Source organism: Daphnia pulex, chromosome 2 (genome assembly GCF_021134715.1).
Source record: "Daphnia pulex isolate KAP4 chromosome 2, ASM2113471v1".
NCBI lineage: Eukaryota > Metazoa > Arthropoda > Branchiopoda > Diplostraca > Daphniidae > Daphnia > Daphnia pulex.
The window spans coordinates 4378681-4396018 of NC_060018.1; the positions used below are offsets into that span (position 1 = coordinate 4378681).

The window sequence follows — 17338 nt, forward strand, 5'->3', positions numbered from 1 at the left end:
CATACATCGAGCTGTCTGCTTTTGCTGAGCAGACGACATAAACAAAATAATTACATGTTTCAAAATATACGCTGTCGATACGGAAAAATAGAAGAAAAGCAAAATTTGTTTCGTTTAAAGTTAACTCAATGAAGAATTCTGTACGGTGGCAAGCAATCTTGCCTGAATTAAAAAAGAAATTCCGAAATGAGTTTGTCTTTCCAGAAAAAAAATCTACACAATGGTTTCCCGGACACATGAATCGAGGTAAAAAAATCCTGTAAATTTAAAATAATTTTCCTAATCAATGAATAAATCATTACAGGTATGAAACAGATGGAGGCAAAATTGAAATTAGTTGATTGTGTGTTGGAAGTCCATGATGCAAGAATACCAATTTCTGGAAGAAATCCAAATCTTACCCATAGCTTTGTGGCCGCAAAACCATACATCTTAGTCTTAAATAAATGTGATTTAATACCTTCAGAATATCAGTCTACTATAATGTCTGCATTAAAGGAAAGAGAAAATATCCAGCACATAATATTTACTAACTCAAAGCTAGATACATGTCCTGGACTAAAAGAGGTATACTTTTATTTACAATGTTCAATCCTTTCTGTTTGCATTATTGTTCTTTTTTTAGGTTACTAAGAGAGCTGCTCAACTTATTACTGAAACTGAAAGGTATAATAGAAGTGATGCTGTTGACTATAACCTGATGGTGTTTGGAGTACCAAACGTTGGGAAATCATCTTTAATCAATGCTCTTCGTGGAGTCCACATGAGAAAGAAACGTGTACTACAAGTAGCTCCCGAAGCTGGTCTGACTAAGAATGTTCATGAACGAATTCGCGTTTGTAACAGCCCGGCTGTTTACCTTTTCGACACACCTGGCATTATGAATCCAAGGATAGCGACGATGGATGTTGGAATGCGTCTTGCTTCGTGTGGTCGGTTTTGAAACGTCCACACTAAATATCACGAATTTAATTTATTACAACAATTTTTTTGTTTTACTATAGCCTCATTTAAAGACCATCTTGTTGGTGAAGAATCGGTAGTGGACTACTTGTTGTTTTGGTTGAACAAAAATGAAGAATTTGGCTACGTGGATTCGCTAGGATTGGAAGCCCCTACTGATAATGTAACTGAATTATTATTCTACATGTGTGTACAAAGGAATTTGCGGAGAAAAATACGACACGTTGATGGTAATGTTTTTTTTTTCCCCATCAAAGTACCGTGGTTATTTAAATACATACTTCTAATTTTTAGGAACCTACAAAGAATATCCGGACTTCAAAAGTGCAGCGCAAAGATTTTTATCTGAATTCCGATCGACAAATTTTGGTAAAATCCTGCTAGATAAAGATTTATTAGACAGTCCGGTTAACGTTAGCTGATGGGATATACATTAGAACGGCAAATAAACTAGAATATAATGCTGGTAATTGTTCTTAATCTCTTATAGAATGAAATTTCTTAACCGGTAGTCGAATACAGACAGAGCTCTAAGTCTCCATTACTGCTACCTATAAAGCTTATGCATCATCAATTACAAAATAGTGAACTAAATAGAAGGAGAATTTCGCCTATGAAGTTGGCGCAGTTCTTTCCGACTCATTGTCAAGCTACTGAAATCGATTACGGATAGACTTGGAATGGATGGTACTTTCGGATCTGAGTTCCCTCCGCTAGACGACGACTGACCGTTGGAAAGTGGAGTTGTCGATCTTGAATCCATCGAGTCTTTAACCTGAATTGTGACAGGTTTGCGTAAGAAAGGTCGGAAGGAAGGATTTTGGGTGAAACAAGGTTCAATTTCAAGAATCAATCGATTAGCTCGACGATAAGAAGCGAAAGCTGAACCATCTCCTTCCTCGCCCTCTTTCCCGTCGATCCGGCTCGCGTGTTGCTTCCCTTCAGATCGAAAGTTGCGGTAGGTAGACTGAACTTCATACTTGGTTTTCTTCCGGCCAGGCGCCGGATGAAGAGACTGGATGTAACTGGCTGGAATGTGACCCACAATTTTATAATATTCGAATAATGCCCTAGCCATATTTCTTCCAGCACGCTGATCTGTGTGTTCCAAACAGGATTTTTTAAATTGGAATTTATCAATTTCATAATTATAATCAATCAAATATCTCTTACATCCTTCTTCGTCATAGAGAAGAATATCGGATGAATTAGGTAATTGGAAACCCATCATTGATATGAAAAAGCTGTAGACGTTTACATGTTCCTTCACTGTGTGACTCAAAAACCTGGTAATAATAAAAAGGTGGTTAGTTTCCAGGTTAGAAATTCTGACATGTAGCGATTGCCAACAACAAAAAACTACCTCCGTGCCGTGCCAGACTTTAAGTTGTCCTTATTGTACATGCAGTTTCCCATGCAGAAATCCTCAACCGTCTGGGAATAAATTTTTCCAAACAACAAATGCCGCTCGAACCTTTAACGGAAGTCTAAAGTTAATAACAATAGATTGAATACAATGAAAAGTGTTGGATGAGAAAGTGAACCTCAGGAAGTCGTCGTAGGAATTGCCGTATAGAAAGGTTCCCAATAAGGAATGATGAGCATGTAAATCCAAAATGAATTCCAAATTTGAATCCTTTTTAGATTTGCCAATAACAATTAGTTTATAAAGATATACAGTAATATAGAATATATTTTGTAAATATTGACCAGGCATACCGGTTGTTCGTCCAAGTGTCGAATAGCATCCATTGCTGCTTTGACGGTCGGATGGAAGTATTCTGAATAATCATTCCAGACCCTATTTAAGTCTGCGCCCACCATCGATGATCTATCCGTTTAAGAAAAAATTTAAATGCTGAATCACTATATCCTTCTAACAACTGTGGCGGTATAAGTGTAATAATACCTTTCGTTGCCGTTAAACACGCCGTCTGGATTAATCATAGGAATGATTTTGAATTCAATAAATTCCCGGAGAGCTCTGGCGATAGGTTCAGAACTCACGAGAAAATCAATCAGCCCTGCGTATAATTATTTTGAGATCTTAAAATAAATTCAGCAAAGCACATAGTCTGAATTACTTTACCTTGACAAACAATCGATGCAGGAGATTCGCCCGGATGCGAACGACAAATAATAAAAACAGTTTTCTTCCGGAGAGGTTTCGTTTCCTCGTCGCTTTCCGTTGCTTGGTTGGTGATAGTCAGTAAATCAACAGGCCGGTTTTGCTGATAAAACAGTAATAAAATCAATTTTAAAGTTGGTTAATCGATTAGAAAATAAATTACAATGGTGTGGCCGATGATTTCACGGTGGATAATGGATGGGAAATGTTCGTCAATCAAATCCAAATAGAATTGCAGTTTAGAGAAAGAGTACGGATAAGTCAGAGCAACTTGATAAACATCTTCTTCAACGTCAAAGTTGAGGGCCAAACTCAGGATGTATCGGTCGCCATGATGCGGAGATTGGTGATAGAAAACTTGCGTTGTCGGCATTCTTTCCCTTGATCGAACAACATTTGGGCAATCAAATAAAATCTTGCGCAAATTTTACAAATTCTAGTTACCAATGGGGTCGAGTGATGGATTTGATTAGCGGAGTCAACCCAGCGCTAAGTAATGTGGATTCTCTGCTAAAGTTGATGATGTTCAAAATAACCCTCTAAAATGGAGTCAAGATGTCGGAATTAACCTGTGCAAAATTGTACAAGAAAACTCGGGTTTCTTACCTGATCAAGGCGAACATTGTCGATGGTAAAATTGAACCAAAAGCGGTGACGGGGATTGCAAGAATCTGAGCGAACATAGAGGTCGTATTCAAACTCGCTGATGTAGTCAACCCTACCGAGATTTCCTAAAAATAAGTCATGAAAACGTGATAAGCCGACAACTTAAAGAATATAATAGAAATATAAACACTTGCCAGTTTCAAAGGAAGCGTCGAGGCAAAGATGACCTTAAATTTTGTCGAAAAAATGAAATTGGTATTATTCAATTTGTAATTGAATGATGTCCAAGCAAACCTTTCTTGGCTTTTCCGGAATGCCCTGGAGGTCTCATTACCATTCGCGTCACGTTGCCGGTTCCGTCTTCCTCGTCGCTCTCCTCGCTTTCTGTAGGGGAGAAACGTGATGGGGTCGAAACAATCAAAAATTTTAAAAAATAAAACAGAAATATAAAAATCGAAAGCCTGTGCAAAGAGAACTAAACGAGACCAGCTTTGGAGAACATGTTGGTATGTTCCAGCGGATCGTACGGGAGCAAACATCCGGCCATGGCAAATCTTGTCTGGTAAATGACGTTGTGCTCGCCACTCGAACGTGTTGAGAAGGACTGTCGGAACTGGTATTTTGTCCCTCTTTCGTGAAATATCGAACGCCATCCGATATAATACCACACATCACGACCAGGGGGGGATCAAGCGCCGTAGTTTGGTAAATTTTTATATTTCTTTTTTCTTCTCTTGCTGACGTGCGCTGTTGATTTAAGAGGTCCCCATCACGTTTTTCCAAGGGGCCGTAGGCGACGCCGGTGACCAAATGGGTTCCAGTATTTTTATTTCTTTTCCGTGGGGATTAAGTGCGGCAGTATTCCGAGACATGAGAATCAATAGAACTCTACCTGTTCATACCTTGAGCACGCTATCAATCAACCGGTAGGTAAGGACCAAATGATATCCGGCCTTTGGTTGATGATGTGTTACAGCAAACAGAAATAAGTATAGGCTCAGCTACATGTGAATAGCGCAGCATATGCTCCAATTCACACATATAAAACCAATGGGTTCGAAGGTGGTGGTGGGGTGCAAGTGGTAGGTAGTGCTACTATTTACTGCAGGTGGAGCCAGATGGGTTTTCACTTGCCATGGTCATTACGTTACCAGTGGACTATGACCGATCGTCGAGCATGAGAGTCGACACTACTAATAACAGTCTCTACAAATACAGTGAGCGATATGAACAGCTTACCTGCACGATTAGTAGCCATAACTGAACGACTGTTGGGTAATTTAGTCTACTTGAGCAAATATGGAGTGCAGAGCTAATCACTTTTTCCTTCGACCAACTTAAGCTAAGGCCTTAGTCTTGTGACGAAAGCCCGCAGTAAGTAAACCGATGGTTGCCTAGGTGACGCCCATCAAACAGCAAATAAACTTGTTACTTCGCATGGCAACGCATAAGTTGCCCGGAGGAGAAACGTAAGGTAAGATCCTTATCGTGTGGGAACTTAAAAAATTTTTATTTTGAATATTAGCTTGATATGATCCAACTCGGAAGGTGAGATTGAGAGACGAAACACGGGAGTTCTTACACTCTCTCATTCCTCCCCAACCGGTCCATAGCCAATTGAAAATAAGAGACGTTCACGATATTTTCAAAAAAAAGCGCACACTTCAACAAACAGTGCTTTAAAAAAAGGGGGGAAATATAAAGCAAGTGGCCAAAGAATTTTCAGTGAAATGAAAATTCTTACGGTGGGCCGCCAACGCAATTGATTCTCACTTCCTCCAAACAATACTGTTGCAACGATACGCAGCGAATGAGAAAATAAAAAAGGAAAGGGACAAGCCATGGAATTACTGAGAATATATACTTTAAAAAGAGAAAAAGTTCGAAAGCTGCTTTGTGTGAAATTATTATTTTTTTTTTTGTGTTTGTTTGTTTTTTTCTTCTACTCGTTCTCCGATTTTGTTTCTTTTAATTTTTTTTTTTTTTACTGCGGCCGAGGAATATACCTGGAGATTCTTTCTAATCAAAGCTGATTCTTTCCGTTCTTCTGGGCATGGGTGGACACGTCTGGCCTTAAAACAATGCGCTGGGGACTAGGATTTCCATCGGCGGATTTCTTTTTGTGTTGGTGTCGTCGTCGTCGTCTGTCTTTTTATTTTTCTTTATTGAAGTTGGTGTTGATGGCGCACCGATTGTCCTTGAAGATGGTGATTATCTGCTCTGTTTCGGCTCCTCTGTCCTTGTCCCCGGCCTTTCCGAGTCGTCGAGACTGTCGTCGGGGCTGCTGTTGTTGTTGTTGTAGTGCTGGTAGTTGTCCTCTCGCGCATTTGCTTACCCCTCCGCTGGCGATCTGTTGTTGCGCAAATGTCAAATCGATTAGTTGCCTTTTCGTCTCAAGACGATATGATTTTTCTCGGATTTACCGTTGCCCTCGATAATCGAAGGCGCCGTCTCGGATGCGAAAACGGCTTTAGGATCCGAGCAGTTGAATTGTTTGAAAGCTTTGACCGCACTCCGAATTGCCTATTTCAATTAGAACCAAGAAAATAGATTGTGGCATTAAGAAACCTGTTTTTTTTTTTTTTTTTCGTTGTTGTTGATGCTTAAAGAAACTTGTTTCACTGGTATGTGTACTCACTTTGGATCTTTTTGTCCAAGGTAGGATGAGAGTGGGAACCAATTGGCCGTTGCGCTGGACGCCCATTACCAGGAAACGATCGCCTCCGTTGCTTCCGCCTGCCGCTGTCCGGCTTAGCGCTACCGTATTGAAGTGATCGGTGCAGCAGTCGTCGCCCAGTTCCATAATGAGATTGGGGCGTTGGTTGCGGCGCCATTCCTCGCGCATTTCAGTTGACATTTTCAACATTTTGGATTTCTTGCCGCTAACTTTGTTGCGTCGAACGCGTCGAAGTTTAGTCCGCGCAACTGGAAAGAATAAATAAATCAAAATTGTTGAAATTTCTTCATCCACCTGGAAATCAATTTGAACTCACCGAAATCTGCGCGGCAATAATTGTCCATGATATTTTCATAAGTATCGACTTCTTCGCAGGCCTGGCAATCACTTGCTGTAAGAAGAAAAACACAAGAAAAAGAATGAAAAATCTGAGGTAAGAAAAGGTATTGACCTTTTTTCCATCCTGTGCAGACGAACCAAGGCTATACACACATTTCCTGCGCCAAGACACACAAAGCCAGCGAGCGAGAGAGAGAGAGAGAGAGATAGACGTGTATGTTGATAATATGCAAACGAGACTGGGAGCAGCCCAAGCCATCGTGATCTCCTTCATTTGCATTTAGATAGCCAGAGGGCCAAACGTGAACAAACACACACACACATACGAATATTAACAGGAAGACTTTTCTCTCCCTTCTTCTTCTTCTGTTTCATTCTTTTGTTGTTGTTTGTTTTTCTTTGGAAGCAGCCACCTCCCCCCACTGCAAAATGATATAATAACAAAACTGTTTCGTGTAATCATCAACATCATCAGCTCTTTTGTTTGTTCAACACGGTCAGGCTCCTGGCTCCTCCCCTCTTCATAATGAGAAATGTAATGGAAAGACGCTTGGGTGGAAGGGATTTTTAGACACACAAGTGACGGATCGATTTACTATACACTATTCGGTGGGTCACGTAACGCGTCACTTAAAGATAAGACAATCCAAGGCAGGCAGGCCAGTTTGAGGGAACTAGCAGCTTGGCTTTAGGGCGCTACCCACCCTAGTATACATTCAATTCATCAGTCTCTACAGCAGCAGCAGCAGCTCACGGTGGCGCTTGTTCCAAAAGTTCCAACTAAAAACCATCGACTCGAACTGGAAAAAAAGGGAGAAAAGAAGCCAGCCCAGCTGGATTCTTTAGTGAACCCTTCCCGTTGTAACTCTTAGCTAGGACCAAAAGTCGAAAAAAAAAGTAAATGTTGAGGTTTTCGGGGTCATGTTTACGAGCTGTGTGTTGGGGACAGACAGCATCCGTGCGATCGCCTATCAGGTGAAGCAGCAGGGGGCGTCTGGGAGCTGTCAGACACGTTAAAGCACACACATACACAACACACATAGGCCCACCACGCCAGTCAAGAAAAAAAGGAAAAAAACCTGACAAACGACAGTTAAACTAAAGGTTTCTGTTTCTCTCCAAAGTTTCCTTCCCTCGTCCGTCCGTCGCCCCTTGCCCGTTCTATTTTCTCTTCGTAATATAATTCAGGACTTCACATGAATGGTGGAGCTGGTTGATTATGCGTATACCTTCAGATGAAGAGCCAGAAGAGAGAGGTCCGATGCACATGTCGTTATCCAGCGGGAATTTGTCGCATCGGAGCATATCTGGCCACGGATAGCCGTAAGTCTTCATGCGTCCTTCGCAGCCCTGTCGAACACGCTCGCAGAGGCCCCGACAGGGATAGATGGGACGATCGAGACACACGGGACTGTTTGGAGACGAAAAGAGAAAAAAGTCAACATCAGCAGCGCCAAAGAGATAAAATAATTAAAATGGATGCTTTACCTAAAGAGAGAGCAGAGGAAGAGCTGGGTGTCGGCATGGCAGCGGACGTTGAGAAGTGGGACCCATGAGGCCGCCTGTTGGATGACTTCGGCCATCGAGTCGTGATCCAGGAGATTGGGCAATCGCATTTTGGAATAACGAATGCCGTGACAGAGGGACAAGTTGCGCGGAATGTCCAGGCAGGTAGGCTGAGCAGCCCGGCCACCACCCACACCCCAATCGGGAAAGAAAGTGTCACCTCCAGCGCCTCCGCCGCCACCGCCGATGACGCCTCCGATGCTGCTCAATGATGAGCCGTTGCCATGGCAACTGCTGACAAAGACGTAAACCAGGAGACAACTCACAGGCAACCAACTGGCCATCGCGAATCAACTGCAAACAACAATCGGACCGAGAGAGAGAGAGTTTCAGGCTTCAACAACCAAATTCAGGGGATTTTCCGTCCAACGTCGCAATAGCCGTCCGTTGGTTAGTTGGCGACCGCACAATGTTGTTTGGGAGAATCAAATGCGATAGTCGGACGATGGTCCCGCATCCAACAGTGCCGGGACGAGAAACGGCGTCGAAATTACCATCCAGGCGTCGATGTCGGTTGAGCTCACTACTACGACTACAACAGTGCTCAGTCTGTTTGGGTTGGCATAGACGGGCGCTCCTTTGTTTTCCGAAAACAGTCACAAGTAGGCGGGGCACACCACGGACGGGCAGATCAGTTCTAGATGATTGGCGCCGATGAGAGGAAACACACCAACTGGATCGCGCAACAATCACGGCTGACTCTCTCGCTGCAATAGTTCCTGCTGGTGTTTAAGAAAGGAGGATCGTGAGAAGATCGTGTCTTTCTGCGACCCCGACTGGAATGGAACTGAGCCAGTCATGAGCTGAGCAGCTGACATTTGAGGAGCCTGAGCGGATGAGACACACGGAGAAACTCTCCTCCCCTTCTCTTCCCCTTCCTCTCTCTCTCTCTCTTTCCCTTCCCCTTTCATTCTCTCTCTCTCTCCCTCGCTCTCATGCAGTCTCTGACTTTCTTGTTGGGCAAACATTTCATTCTATTTGATATATACAGCTGACTTGTATATACTAAAAAAAAGGGGCATGTCTGTGTACGTTGCTGATGGTTGGCTCCCCACCTGGATAGCACCACTCCTATTCACCAGGAGATTGGAACGCGAATTAAATTGCCCAGGTGGCCCCTCTATCTAAATCTATCACACTGTTATAATCTTTCAACCTCTTTGTCAAAAGAGAGAAAATGTCAACTTTTAGGGATAACTTTTTGGGTTAGCAGAGCTATTACCTTGTGTCAACTGGAGGAAGAACGGATGACCGAGTTTGCTCTCTCATCCGTTTTATTTTATTTTAAAACAAACAAATGTTGGTGGAGATCAAAAAAGGCTTGCTCCACCTTGTCAAAACGAATCCTCTACACTTTGCAGGGAAATGAAGGGCCGACCTCTGACCTGGAAATTTAAAAAAAATAAAACAGAAAACAAAGAATATAGTAGTAGAATCTTGCAATTAGTTCCGGTCACAAAACAACCGAGCTATAGATATATTGTAAGTTGTGTATAAAGAGAGAGAGATGAAGATTTTAGAGCCAAAGTGTTAATTGTTTCGACCTCCCATTGAGTGTAGTAGTAGGACGGTACACCCAGCAGAGTGCCGGGCGGATAGCACGTGGATTTTTCTTTTCCTTATTCTTTATTTTTTTACTGTACACAGACATTGTTGCTGTGAACTCCAAGAAAGAAAAAAGAGTTTGGGAGATAGCAGATCAAGGGCCAAAAACGTACATAAACAATGATAGCAGTGGCCTTTTTTTTGGCAAGTCAAACGGACCATCGAACATGCCCACGAGACTTGAGATATCTCGAGAAAAGACCTGACACATCGTTAAGCCACAGATCTCCAGCAGCAGGGAGAGATGAAACACTCCCCTTTTGAATATAGTGACATGAAAGGAGCGTTCTCGCTTTGACTTCCCAGAAGAATCTCCAGAAATATTTTTGGTTTCCTTTTACTGCAGCTGTCGGATTGAATAAAGTGTCTTCATCATTCTTTGCCCATGAATTATCATGGGTAATCAAAGAGCTAATTGCGAGGAAACAAAAAAGTTAAACAAGAGGTGGGTGGGATATAACGGGGGCGTAGGTGTACTTGCAGGTGGATCAGCACAAGGCTTAATCCCACAGGAGGGTTGTTCAAGTTGCGGTTCCATATGTGTCTAGTAATTATCGCAAGATAATCTAAATCCATTTAACCGCAAACCATTTTCGTTCACACCCGTGAAATTGAAAGCAGTTAACACTTGTTAGTGCTATCGGCTTTCACTAGTACACGGATCGGGTTTACAGCAACTTTAACAAGGTAACACATTTGATGGGAAACTCGATAACAAGCAAACATTGAGAAGGGTTCGCAGAAGAATTGCAGTAAGAATTACGTAAGATCATTTCGCTTGGGATAAAAAGAAATTTTCGGAGATTAGATTAGTTTTTATCTTTGTTATCAATAAAATCGTTGTAGTCGTTGTGAGAGTGACATTGACTGATACGAACCACAAGAAGCTGCTAAAAACGGCGTAAAGAATGGCCATTTAACGCATAAATTGCGTCTTGCCTCATTCGCCGACCCCCCTCCGCCCGTTTGAATAAATCAATTCAAAGATTCTGCTCACGTTGAAGCGATTGATGGTGGAGACGACTGGAAATAGATCGCACAATCCCATATATGTGAGGCACTCATTATTTCAGTCACTGGGAAGACTGAAAAGTTACTCCTCTTTTTTTGGCCGGTGGCTCTTGTCTCTCCATTAGCGGCATCAAAAAAAGAGGATCCTGAAACGAAATGGGATGTGCTGCTGGCCGCCGGAGCCGGTGCCCGTCAATGATTACCAAAAAGGAGCTGAGCTCTATAGCTCGAATTCGAAGAAGCACCAGAGTTTTTTCTTCGTCTAACAATGCACGATTCAATGAGAACATGACGTGTCCCACTTTAATGAAACAAGCCATTTCGAATTAGTACTCACGATCGTACATCTTGGTAATCCCCCACTTTTGGATAGCTCTTTTCATTCTCTGGTTTGGCCAAATTCTATTTCAATGTGCAACACCTTCAACCGCGAAAAAGAAAGGCCCCAAAATGGAGTGCTTTAGTCAGTTATTGACTAACCCGAGTCCCGGCAAACTAACCAAAAAATAATGTCCACCTATAAACTTTGCTGGCGATCGAACGAAAGATCTTGAAGCACGCCAGCCTGTGCTATATAAGCTGGGAAAATTCACAAAGCTCGAGGGCGAACGATATGTAGATGTACGGAATGAAATTCAATGGACGCAAAAACTAACGGATTTTTGTGTTGCCCTTTGTTGCTTATTACTTTTCGACATTGGGATGGACAGGTATACACGTAAATATGTTTGTACACAGATATTCATACAGTTTTGAAGTACCTGTTGGGTCCAACTCCCGGCACATGGGAAATAAGAGAAATAAAAAAAAGATGGGCTTTCTATTCCCAGGAACTTGAACTTGGGTGGCAGAAAGGGGAGAGAAATAAGAGGGTGAAAGCTTGGATTGAAGCAACAGAAAATAAACCGTGTGTGATAAAACAAAAAAAGTCTTGAAGGAATTTCGCACGTCAACGCCAACTTCGTATGGAAGATGCGTTTATCTGAGCGCCATTTCTCTCTCTCTCTCTTTTGATAGACCGACCGACTGCCATTCGCGGAGCCTTTTCAAAGTGAAATCAAGAAGAGCAATTGTACATAGTCCCTTTTTCTTTCTCTGGAAATGACAGACCACTCACTGAATTATTTTAAGCGACGGCAAAGAAAAAATCCTACTTGAAGATAAATACTGGGAACGGGAATTCGTTTATAAGCACTCTTTTTTACCGGTGGCATGAAAATAAAAAGAAAGCTGACGGGAAAAAATAAAAATTCAGGTTGCTCGTGCACGACCTTTTGACGTTTCGCCAAGAGGAAGTCGATCCAAGGTTAACTATGGCTATTATTATTGAAAATGTTTGAAATGCGAGTTTATAAAAGCGGAACGGATAGCTCCACGGAAATGACAACAATGATTCTTGGGTCTGATTGAGTTCTACCGGATTGTAGAATTCAAGTAACAGTAATGGAATGATATTACGGTTCAAATAAATTATGGATGAGGGTGGGTTATGGAAATAAAACTGGAGACTATTACGTTTGAATTGATGAATACCCCAAGCGTCGTCTCCGGAGACCAGCAGTCGCATTTACATTTAGACAAGCCAGCCACCAAAGCCAAAAAAGAACTTTAAAAGGCTCGCGGCAAATACTTTTCGTTTCAGATGGTTGCAGGAATGAAAGCAGCGTATCTTCAATCCCAAGTATTAAACAGCATTTCAGTTACAACATCGGAAATCGATAGAATTCCTGGAATATTAATCCCCGCTGGAAAATTACAAGCACGACGACGTTAACTTCTGGGTAAAAAATATTCAGCAAGTGACCTCGACGATGTTCAGGTGAGAAACTAGTCAAGTAGCACACAGTGCAACTTAGTCTGCAGTCAAGATTTTGTGTTACTATATTTATTGCGACATGAAGCACTCAGGCACTTTAAAACGCCAGCGATAGGTCACGATCGTCTGGTTGAGTTTTCTGGTTTTCATCAAGGAACGTCAGACCTTTTAGACGGCAACTGAAAAAAGCAGCAGCTTAACTAGTGTTTCTCACGAAGGGCAATTTTCTGGTACAATTCTTTCTTTCAGTCGAAAAGACATTGATTTTAGTTGGAGAGTATCAGCAATGGAGAACGCCTATAGTTTTAAATTCACCATTTCACAAGTTTTATCAAAATATCGAAAACAAATAGCCTCGAACTGGGAAGCGAAAATCTGGTTGACTACGTCTGCCTCACGTTATTTGAGGCTTGAAAGAGGGGCTGCAGACAAACTTCGACAAGAATGTTTACCACTAAAATATGACTATTGTTTTCAGCAGCTTACAACATTTCAAATAACTTGGCTTCGTTCTTTTTCGCATTTCGGGAAAACAACTATTGCCAAGAAAGACAGGAATTTCCGTCATTCTAGGTAATGGCAAACAGCAGAGTTCCAAAACATAATCGCTAGATGTCATTTACAAAAATACAGGGGAATCACGTGGGCTGAATATTTTATCGTGTACTTACCATCATATTTTCTAGATCCATCAAGTCAGCAGAGAAAATTCGGATCCACAGTGTTGATCCCTGTCCTTTTTCACGAGACAATGTCAAGCTCAAATTCTCAAGTTTCCACTAAAGACTAAATATGTACAGCACATTTAAACTTGGGTAACAGCTACCTCTCAGCTCAAAAAAGAAAAACAATTGATCGTGTGTTTCGTCTGCTTTTGTCGTCTGCAAAGTGCATCAAACGCCACAAATCGCTCCAAATTTACTGGCAGCAATTTTAAAATTAACACTGTTTTGTTGAAAAAAAAACACAGTATGCTTCAGTCCTTAATTCTTGTGATGCACTTCAATGATACAGTTGGAATTTTCGATTCTGAAAATACGGTAAATAGTATTTTACCGTTCTATCTTCATGGTATATTCTATGCTGCTGGTTTCTGTTTTCAATCTTTAGATTGCAGCAGCTGTTGAAGTGTCATTTCCATGGAATAAATCCTAACTGATCTTGCACTTCAGGCATGAACAAACTACCACCAACAGATTCTGTCATCAAATTGTTGTCTAAACTATCAGTGCTTGGGCAGCAGTTAATTGTATCAAGCTGCATTAATTTTGGCACTTTCACATTACTTCCTGATTGTTCCCGAATGGAAGACACAACTACAGAATTTTATGATAAATGTATGGTTTATTACCATCATTTCTTAGTTATATGGTGGTTAAATTTTATTATGTGTAGCCTCAGCCTCACTTTATCTTTTGACTACAGACACTGTGTACTTCGTAGTTTAGTGGTTTTCATTCTGACAATCTGGGAATTCACATTTCTTCATTCTTCCTCAACTGCTGATGATTCTCTCATGCCTCTTTTTGTTTTTGTTTTCCGTTCTATGATATTTGGATTGCTATTATGGGATATCATTATAGATGTTGACTTCAGAAATTGCATCTTGTTAGTTTATGATCATTTCATTGGTGAAATTGTTAACCCCTTCTTTGATTTCCTGGAAGATTATGTTGATGCTGTTGATGAATTGCCTTGGGTCTGGAATTTGATAGATGGATTGGATGAAATTTCTAAGTTTGCCTTGTGTACAAATGCATGATTTGATGATTTCATGTCCAGCAGTCAAACATCACAACTCCCAAGACAATTTAGTTATTCTTCTTAGTTTCCCTGTGAACTGTGATGAGCTTGAAAAAAATTTACAAGTCATTAAATTCATCTATGATGCCAATGTGAAACAAACCTTTTTTTATATTGTAGCCTCCATTCATTCTGTGAAAGCGATAATTGTCAATTCAAGCAATTATAAAAAACGATTTAATTTATTTTTAGTGGAATGTAAGCCAATATGTACAATAATATATAAATTATCATTGAATGAGCGACTTCTTCGACGGCGATAAAAAAAATATCGAAATATGTGGTGATAAATTTCGAAATATGTGGTGTTATTTTGAATTTGAAATGAAATTTGCGCTGAAAGTTAAAGGATATGTTAAGCAGAGATTTGAAATAAGCACGCCATTAAGAGAACGCGGTCACACTCTCCCCGCTAATCAGTTACACGAGAACAAAGTGGGAAACGTGAGCGAAAAATGAGCTTAAGCTTGTTTCAACTTTGATGTTAAGGTACAGATGTGAGTTAATTAGTAATTAGAATTTTGAATAAAGAAAAAATATAAATAAAAGTAACAGCTACTCATCATCAGAGGAAAAATAGGAGGGAGTATTTTTCTTTACTGACTTAATCATCTGTCGAGCATTGTTTCGTGCGATGCGCTCCATCTCTTTCACCTTTCGACCAAACAGCTCTGGACTTTCATTGTTCATGTCATTGCTCACAGCAGATGTGTTAAGAGGTCGAAGACTTGAGCGACTTCGGAGATTATAAGCAGACTGAATGGCTGGTGTGTTGCAACGGCTGCTTCGGCTAGAACGTGATGCAGACCGTTCGGGCTTGATCTCCTTTTTAATTTCATCAAAAGAAACGTGCAGGATGTCTGGACTGGGAACCACACTGGACGCCCGTGATTTGGCTGTAATGAATGCATCGTCATCCTCCGATGGTATGTAAGTACCATCGCTTGCCTCGGAGTCGTAAGAGAATTCGCTATCAGAGCTGTCTTCAAAATCGAGCGATAATTTCTTCTTTTCAAAGTCTATCTCATCAGATGACATCATTTTTGCATTCCCAACTCCACCTGTATCGATCATGTTTATAAACTTTAGCGAAAAATTCCAATAATAAATTAAACACAGCTCACCGATGCTTTCAAAAAAACCTTTGAGCTCCATGTTTTGCCGCTGAATTTGCATTAACAGAGTGTTGTTTATAAGGTTATAGTCCTGAAAGCTGTAAGCGAAGTAGGACAGCAATAGAACGCAAAATGTCATGGCAGCCTTGCGAACGAGCCATATTCTCCAATACATTTCTTTCTATAAAAGTAATGAGAATAAAAATAATAGCCAATATGATTTTTTGTTTCTTGTCTTTTTTTTCTCTTATGGACATCTAAGACTTACGGAGGCTTCATCGGCTGGCAAATATCCGTTTTCATCAGTAACGGTCCAATGGACAATACATCGTTCCAACGCCAAACTACAACCGAAAAGGACGAATAGCCAGAAGCGGGCCGCAGCAGTACGAGAAGTGGATGTCAATAAATAAACCGTCAGTAAAGCCGTTGGATAGAATATTAGACTATAAAATCCTGACACCTCTCTGAAAATAGATATGTTTTAGAAATTTTGTTTACTAAAGTTTTCTTTAAATAACACAGTACCCTAATACAAGATTCTGGAGTTTTGAAAGTCTGTCAAAGACTTCAAATATCATATTTCTCTGTTCACTGGTTGATGACCTGTTGATTAAAAATAAAAACATTATGATTTGGACCAATTGAAAAGGAAAAAAATGTACATAAGCCAACCTGAATTCTTCAAGCATATCTTTAACATTATCTTTAGACATGTCAAGAGCAATGCCCAGTTGAGAGCTACTTTCTAGAAGACGTTCTTGTTGAGAAAGGGATTTTCGTTGAGCTTCCAAAATTGCATCTTGTAATTCATTAGTGTCCTCCAGTGTCTGAACAACTTTCATTGAATTGTCTGTCAACCTATAAAAGAAAGGATAATGATAGTAAATACAACTAAAATCAATGATAACCTTAAAAATTTGTAAACCTACTTAGCAACTGTATTCTCTGTTTCTTCTTGCCATACTTGTGTCTGGAGAAAGTAACACATACTCTGGGTATGAGTGAAGAAGTTTGTAAATGCTGTGAAGCCGTTATTATTCATCTGGCTTAGGCATACACTAATATCGTCATTGTTGTCACATGGGTATGTAGTTTGCCCAGCTTTTTCTAAAAAACAATTTGTAAACTGGAGAGCCAGCCATCTTTGCAAATCATCTGTCAGGTGTTTGCAACCCGTTTCTAGTTCTTTTAAGGCGTTTTTCCAGCACGAACCATACCGGGGCATTTGTGAATCACGTACCACCAAATTGTAATTAAGCTGGCCCTCTTGTAATTGTTTTTCGTCTTTCAGTGCAGAATATCTAAAATTTTCTTTATGGTCTGAGTATTCAGCATTTCTTTTGCCGTGCACTAAAGCCAAACAAAACAAATGAAAGGCCGACAAAATAAAAGCAAAGAAGTATATGAAACGCATTTTTCTTCTGGTTGTAGCTTATTACTTATTACTTTTCACTTAAAACTGCTTAAGTAAAAACGGTTAAAATTGACGACTGAAATTTTTTTTTCAAAAATACTAGAATAGCATGTTGCCAAACTGCAATGTACCCAAATCTTTTTCTTTTTCTTTAAGAAAGAAAATTTAGTTTAGATCAATTTTTAAATAAAAAATATTCGTTTTAAAATATTTCTATTTAGTAACAAACATAAATTGTAAAAAGCATTACCATTTTACTTTTAACATTTATTATGAGTTAATATGGCAGCAA

General features: G+C 40.4%; 4 protein-coding genes and 1 long non-coding RNA gene across 9 annotated transcripts; 2 read left to right on the top strand and 3 right to left on the bottom strand.

Moving 5' to 3' along the window:
- Window positions 1-4: 4 nt before the first annotated feature.
- LOC124210442 (mitochondrial GTPase 1-like) lies at window positions 5-1433 on the top strand. The gene is made up of 5 exons (XM_046608504.1): window positions 5-246; window positions 305-567; window positions 626-932; window positions 1005-1193; window positions 1258-1433. Exons 1-5 carry the CDS (start codon window positions 129-131, stop codon window positions 1383-1385), a joined length of 1005 nt encoding a protein of 334 aa, XP_046464460.1. The 5' UTR covers window positions 5-128; the 3' UTR covers window positions 1386-1433.
- On the bottom strand, window positions 1339-5078 carry LOC124210438 (cytosolic carboxypeptidase 6-like). 2 transcript variants are annotated; one of them, XM_046608498.1, is made up of 13 exons: window positions 4937-5078; window positions 3992-4081; window positions 3892-3924; window positions 3698-3822; window positions 3536-3630; window positions 3255-3471; window positions 3053-3194; window positions 2873-2987; window positions 2683-2794; window positions 2508-2599; window positions 2327-2437; window positions 2137-2249; window positions 1339-2061 (listed from the first exon to the last, which is right to left on the bottom strand). In XM_046608498.1, exons 1-13 carry the CDS (start codon window positions 4953-4955, stop codon window positions 1553-1555), a joined length of 1773 nt encoding a protein of 590 aa, XP_046464454.1. In that variant the 5' UTR covers window positions 4956-5078; the 3' UTR covers window positions 1339-1552. The 2 variants fall into 2 exon arrangements, with proteins under 2 accessions (XP_046464454.1, XP_046464453.1); XM_046608497.1 differs by having other exon boundaries at window positions 4184-5071.
- A 105-nt stretch (window positions 5079-5183) lies between these two features.
- Window positions 5184-13516, bottom strand: LOC124210441 (secreted frizzled-related protein 5-like). Of its 3 annotated transcripts, none has more exons than XM_046608502.1 (8): window positions 13383-13516; window positions 9502-9664; window positions 8202-9001; window positions 7943-8124; window positions 6691-6765; window positions 6336-6622; window positions 6121-6220; window positions 5184-6047 (listed from the first exon to the last, which is right to left on the bottom strand). In XM_046608502.1, exons 3-8 carry the CDS (start codon window positions 8561-8563, stop codon window positions 5860-5862), a joined length of 1194 nt encoding a protein of 397 aa, XP_046464458.1. In that variant the 5' UTR covers window positions 8564-9001; window positions 9502-9664; window positions 13383-13516; the 3' UTR covers window positions 5184-5859. The 3 variants fall into 3 exon arrangements, with proteins under 3 accessions (XP_046464458.1, XP_046464459.1, XP_046464457.1); XM_046608503.1 differs by lacking the exon at window positions 13383-13516 and adding an exon at window positions 12526-12662; XM_046608501.1 differs by lacking the exon at window positions 13383-13516 and adding an exon at window positions 12411-12549.
- LOC124210445 lies at window positions 12581-14752 on the top strand. 2 transcript variants are annotated; one of them, XR_006881193.1, is made up of 3 exons: window positions 12581-12714; window positions 13398-13751; window positions 13822-14752. It is a non-coding gene; the product is annotated as an uncharacterized LOC124210445 (long non-coding RNA). The 2 variants fall into 2 exon arrangements; XR_006881194.1 differs by lacking the exon at window positions 12581-12714 and adding an exon at window positions 13152-13284.
- On the bottom strand, window positions 14682-17291 carry LOC124210440. The gene is made up of 6 exons (XM_046608500.1): window positions 16562-17291; window positions 16305-16490; window positions 16158-16235; window positions 15898-16096; window positions 15639-15810; window positions 14682-15575 (listed from the first exon to the last, which is right to left on the bottom strand). The coding sequence occupies exons 1-6, from the start codon at window positions 17044-17046 to the stop codon at window positions 15070-15072; spliced, it is 1626 nt and encodes a 541-aa protein (XP_046464456.1). The 5' UTR covers window positions 17047-17291; the 3' UTR covers window positions 14682-15069.
- Window positions 17292-17338: the final 47 nt, after the last annotated feature.

Coding starts and splice junctions, on each gene's coding strand:
- LOC124210441 (XM_046608502.1), bottom strand. CDS start 8,563: ATGGCCAGTTGGTTGCCTGTGAGTTGTCTCCTGGTTTACGTCTTTGTC. Junction 6,766..7,942: donor TTCTGGCTCTTCATCTGAAG/GTATACGCATAA, acceptor TTCTTCTTACAG/CAAGTGATTGCCAGGCCTGC. Junction 6,623..6,690: donor TTATTGCCGCGCAGATTTCG/GTGAGTTCAAAT, acceptor TATTCTTTCCAG/TTGCGCGGACTAAACTTCGA.
- LOC124210438 (XM_046608497.1), bottom strand. CDS start 4,244: ATGGCCGGATGTTTGCTCCCGTACGATCCGCTGGAACATACCAACATG. Junction 4,082..4,183: donor CAACATGTTCTCCAAAGCTG/GTCTCGTTTAGT, acceptor TCTCCCCTACAG/AAAGCGAGGAGAGCGACGAG. Junction 3,823..3,891: donor CGACGCTTCCTTTGAAACTG/GCAAGTGTTTAT, acceptor ACTTATTTTTAG/GAAATCTCGGTAGGGTTGAC.
- LOC124210442 (XM_046608504.1), top strand. CDS start 129: ATGAAGAATTCTGTACGGTGGCAAGCAATCTTGCCTGAATTAAAAAAG. Junction 568..625: donor CATGTCCTGGACTAAAAGAG/GTATACTTTTAT, acceptor TTCTTTTTTTAG/GTTACTAAGAGAGCTGCTCA. Junction 933..1,004: donor AATGCGTCTTGCTTCGTGTG/GTCGGTTTTGAA, acceptor GTTTTACTATAG/CCTCATTTAAAGACCATCTT.
- LOC124210440 (XM_046608500.1), bottom strand. CDS start 17,046: ATGCGTTTCATATACTTCTTTGCTTTTATTTTGTCGGCCTTTCATTTG. Junction 16,097..16,157: donor CTCCAGAATCTTGTATTAGG/GTACTGTGTTAT, acceptor ATCTATTTTCAG/AGAGGTGTCAGGATTTTATA. Junction 15,576..15,638: donor AGGTTTTTTTGAAAGCATCG/GTGAGCTGTGTT, acceptor TGATCGATACAG/GTGGAGTTGGGAATGCAAAA.